General features: G+C 44.0%; 1 protein-coding gene across 1 annotated transcript; it reads right to left on the reverse strand.

Annotated features, from left to right (window-relative positions):
- Positions 1 to 259: 259 nt before the first annotated feature.
- On the reverse strand, positions 260 to 2,924 carry LOC100383652 (uncharacterized). Its single transcript, NM_001176297.2, has 2 exons — positions 2,205 to 2,924; positions 260 to 865 (listed from the first exon to the last, which is right to left on the reverse strand). The coding sequence occupies exons 1-2, from the start codon at positions 2,862 to 2,864 to the stop codon at positions 779 to 781; spliced, it is 747 nt and encodes a 248-aa protein (NP_001169768.1). The 5' UTR covers positions 2,865 to 2,924; the 3' UTR covers positions 260 to 778.
- Positions 2,925 to 4,460: the final 1,536 nt, after the last annotated feature.

Genomic DNA, 4,460 nt, shown 5'->3' on the forward strand with positions numbered 1-4,460 from the left:
TTCAGCTAAAGTGTTTCAGAAACCTGAGTTCTCATGTCTAACGAGGGAAACCTTTAGGCTCTGTTCGGTTGTTAGGGATTGGAGCCCCGGATTGATTCCTAGCCGGATTACTTCTCTAATTTATATAGATTTTGATGAGCTAGAATGAATCCTGGTTTATTCCGGTACAACCGAACGGACCCTTAATCAACTATATGGTTGAGACTACACTGCAATTGCATATACAGAAAGCCAACCTCGTGGTCGTGAAATATCAGAATTCAGTGGATGATGGGAATCACAAAGCAATAAATGGAAGATACATATACAGAGCATTGTCCAGGTTGTCGACATCAACAACAATTCTACACATCTACATCATCAACATAGACTTTTAGTTCCAAACAAGTTAGGGTATGTTAGAGTTGAAACCCAACAAGATGTCAAAAAAAAAGAGAGAAAGGAGATGGAAAAATCTTTTGAGAGCACTAAAAGGAAAAAAGACCTAATCACGGTTCGGGCACGTGGATAGCTTCTTTACAAGCACTTCTATCCAAGCATAACTCCGTTGGTATATTCCATTCCTTTAAGTCCCTTTTGATTGCTTGAGTTGAGATTGTGTTGCAACCTTGCAGGTTTCAGCATCTAGTTATACGCAAACATCAGAACCGTGAAGATCATGCAGCTAAACTACAATTTAGCTACAAGTATTGAACCTGCAAACCCACTAGTCCGATTCCCTAACTACCTAATCAGTTTGCTACAACATAGCAACTGAACCCTTCAACAGTGAAAATGATTAGGACTTCCTGATAACCTTCACTGCTTCATTGCCGCTTCTGATGTCACTCATTAAAGCAATTTGATGCAAGAGTTGTGCTATCCTCTGCACAAGGAAAAGCAAGAATCCAATGAGTACTGGACATCAATTACGACATCAATGCAGTTATGTGCTTCCTTAATCCGGATATTGCTCGGTGGTAGACCAGTAACAGGTAAAGATTATTAGTCTGTGAAGAATACCGAATAGTTTGTCACAATCACCTTAACCCTTAGGATCCAGCACAACATTTTTAAAAGTTAAAAAAACAAACATTAGCAAGAATCCACCAAAACTAAATATGATACATCAGTACTTAAGTCTGCTAATCAGTCAGCACTCATCAATATATATGTCTGGAATATGAGAACAATGGCCATCTTGGGGGGAAAAAAGACAGACCCATTGCCAGAGGCTCCCACATGAGTGGGGTCTGGCCGTCTGGGAAAGGATGAACCGGGGCAAGCATTCCTCTACAAACACAGAGAGACTGCTTTGAAACCCAGACTTGTGACTCAGTGAGACAACTCTCACCACTACACCACATCTGCCCTTCTATTGACCATCTTAAAACAATTTTTGGATAGAATGTGATTTAATTGCAAATGAATTTGAAGGAGAGGAGCTTGATTAGATTTTGTTCAAGAGCTGCTGGAGCTAGAGTTGGAAAAAGGGAAGACCGTTAAATAGACAAGACAAAGTCCAGTGCATTTTTGTTTCTCCAACAAAGGATCAAGAGGAATTATTTGAAGCTAGTGACATACTCTGGAAGTGCAATATTTCTACTGTTTGGCATTTGCCTCCTTGAACCCGGTATTAACGAGAATGTCAATATCGGAATACATCAAGAAGAGGACTAATAGGCCAAGTATGAAATTAAGTTGTCACCATTCAATCCCCACTGTCAACACATGCCAACTGATATATTAGCAGCATTGCTAAGGCGTTGTTTTACTCTTGTTTCACAAATCCATGAAGATTCTCCCTAAGTTTTGAATTTGATCCAGCATTAGAAAACCATTATACAAGCAGTGGCTGCACATTTCACAAAACATAGTGGCCACAGTTCATTGCAGATGATGTCATTTACCAACCAAACACCATCTATATGATCAGTTCGGCTTCAATTCACCACAAATCCAATGATGCAAGATCACGCTAACAGATTCTGAATTTCACATCGATATTGAACTTCAGATAAATATCTTGCTTGATCTATATATAGCCTAAATGAAGTCAATCATATTTCTTTGGAATCGATCGCAATAACCACTAGTTTCCATCTAACCATACTGTTTGTCCCAGGGGAACATCCATGAAAGAAACTAGCTAACTGAATACAAATTCACATAAACATCGCTTTGGCATCACGACCAAGATTAAGAGGGTACAGAGAGATCCAAACCTTATCCTTCTCTTTGGAGAGAAGCACGAGCAGGTCCCGTTCCCTCCTATCCCGCCGACGGGCGTACAGAAGTGTCCCCACCACAGCAGCCGCCACCGCAACCGACCACACGGCGGGCCTCACCGCCGGGCACCCACACGCGCCATGCACGAGCACCCGCTCCTGAACGATCCCGACACCGGCCGCCCAAGCGCGCCTCGCCGCCAAGCTGCACCTCTCCCATCCCCACAGCCACTCATCGTCCTCCCCCTCGTATTCACCATCCTCCTCGTTCTCCTCCTTCGCCACTGCTGGCATCGGCGGGACCTCCTCGGGCTCGCCGTCCAGGCCCAGCCCCTCATGCAGCCGCGGCGGGAAGATGGCGCAGTCATCAAGCCCGCCGTCCACGTGGTCAACAGATGGGGCAGTGGGGGTGACGACCTCCCAGACATCGGTGACGGGGGCGGGCAGCGAGGAGGAGGACATGGAGGTGAGGGAGGAGGACGAGAGGGAGAGAGTTAGCGTCTTGGGCTTCAGGAAGAGGTGCGGGTTCGGGGAGGGCAAGAGGAGAGGGTGTAGCGCGGAGTACGGCGAGGCCGTGGTCGACGCCGACGCGGCGGATGCCGGCGGGGACTGCGGCGCCGGCGACGGGAGTACTAGCCTCTTGTGGTCCTGGTCCATGGCTGCGGGCCTGCGCCCTGTGGCCCCGGGGGCTGCTGTTGTTACTTTTTCATTGGATTTGATTTTTTTTCTCGGCAGTTAAGGGAACTTATCTCCTGTTCATGGAGCATATGTGTTCGTATATCGCTTTAAATTTGGTGTGTCCGTAATTAATCTAACTAGATTGGTATTTTTTACACTTATCCCTCTCACCTCTACTCTGATGATATGGGATGTAAGTGAAAATTTATTAGTCTTATTGGATTGTTTATAAACCCCAAATTTGCATAGAGTCTATATGAGCACAAGATACGTTATTCTTGTAGTCTTTTTTATGTGTAGGCTTTGGACACATACTTTCATTTTGGTGTAAAACATTTGCACTTACCCGCGTTACAACATCTTGAAGAGTATGTATTAGCGTTTGAAGAAGGCTAAGTCCTCAGATGCAAACGTGTAAATGAGATCTATTATATCATAATCTAACCATATGTAACATTTAGTATTTAAATCTTTCCACCGTCAGCTCATATAGTTTTATAAACAAACCTAACAAATCATGATTGCATCTATAGTTGGATCATGATCTAATGGATCAGAAAATTCGCTTGCACCTAAGGACTACTTGCACACCAGTCGTTTGGATTGCTAAGATACACTTAAGAATTCTGGTTTAAAACACTACCTTATGGTGTGTATGGTTGCGGGAGAGTCGGGATAGTCATATCTCCCGGTGTCCTCTCTCGGTCCTCCAATTTTAAGGGACATCACTGAGATAGTCCTATCACAATCCTTAACCCTGAACCAAACTACCTTATCTACTCGTCTCGTATCGTCCTGTCATTGCAACTAAGCACACCTTTAGAGTCCACTATAACAGGATCACTACTTCACATACCTAGAGTCTTTAAGACCTCCCCTATCGCCAACCAAAAAAGAGGTTCAATTCTAAGGCCTTGTTTGGAACCCCTAAAGGTAATAGTTAGTCATCTAATAAATTATTAGCTACATTGAGCCAGCTAATGAACTAATTGTTAGTTATGAGGTAGCTAACAATTAGCTACGATATTAGTTGATGGTGTTTGAAACCTAACAACTATTTTTAGTAGTTAACTATTAGTTTTAGATGTTCTAGATAGGGCCTAAACGTCATTTCTATACTATACTTAAAGCACCAGTTTCAACGGTCGGCATGCGTCATTTTTTTTACAAATAACCCCTCACAATTATTTCAAATTAATCTGCTGCACGTCTATAGATGCCAAACGACGACACGAGCTAGATGCACGCGGGCCACAACTATGGCATAGGCACGTCATGACGGTCTGCTAACTGTGTCGGGTGAGCCCATTAGCCCGTCGATCCATTTAATTAAATCAGCGTAACGACGCCCGACACAGGCTAGATACACGCGGGCCACAACTATGACACAGACACGTCATGTCGGCCTGCTAACTGTGTCGGGCCAGCCCGTTAGGGCATCGATCCATTTAATTAAATCAACGTAAAATATTAAAAAATGGTGCAGGAGGTGGAGTTCGAACCCATGCCCTAATGGAAGAAGGGTGGGAGACACTAGGTGAAACTGTCTAACCAGTAGAACATCACGCTAAAATG

Source organism: Zea mays, chromosome 7 (genome assembly GCF_902167145.1).
Source record: "Zea mays cultivar B73 chromosome 7, Zm-B73-REFERENCE-NAM-5.0, whole genome shotgun sequence".
Taxonomy (NCBI): Eukaryota; Viridiplantae; Streptophyta; class Magnoliopsida; order Poales; family Poaceae; genus Zea; species Zea mays.

Bases quoted from the DNA above. Each gene is read 5' to 3' on its own strand.
- LOC100383652 (NM_001176297.2), bottom strand. From the start codon at position 2,864: ATGGACCAGGACCACAAGAGGCTAGTACTCCCGTCGCCGGCGCCGCAG. The intron at 866-2,204 runs GTTTGGATCTCT...TTCCTTGTGCAG, and splicing joins TCTCCAAAGAGAAGGATAAG to AGGATAGCACAACTCTTGCA.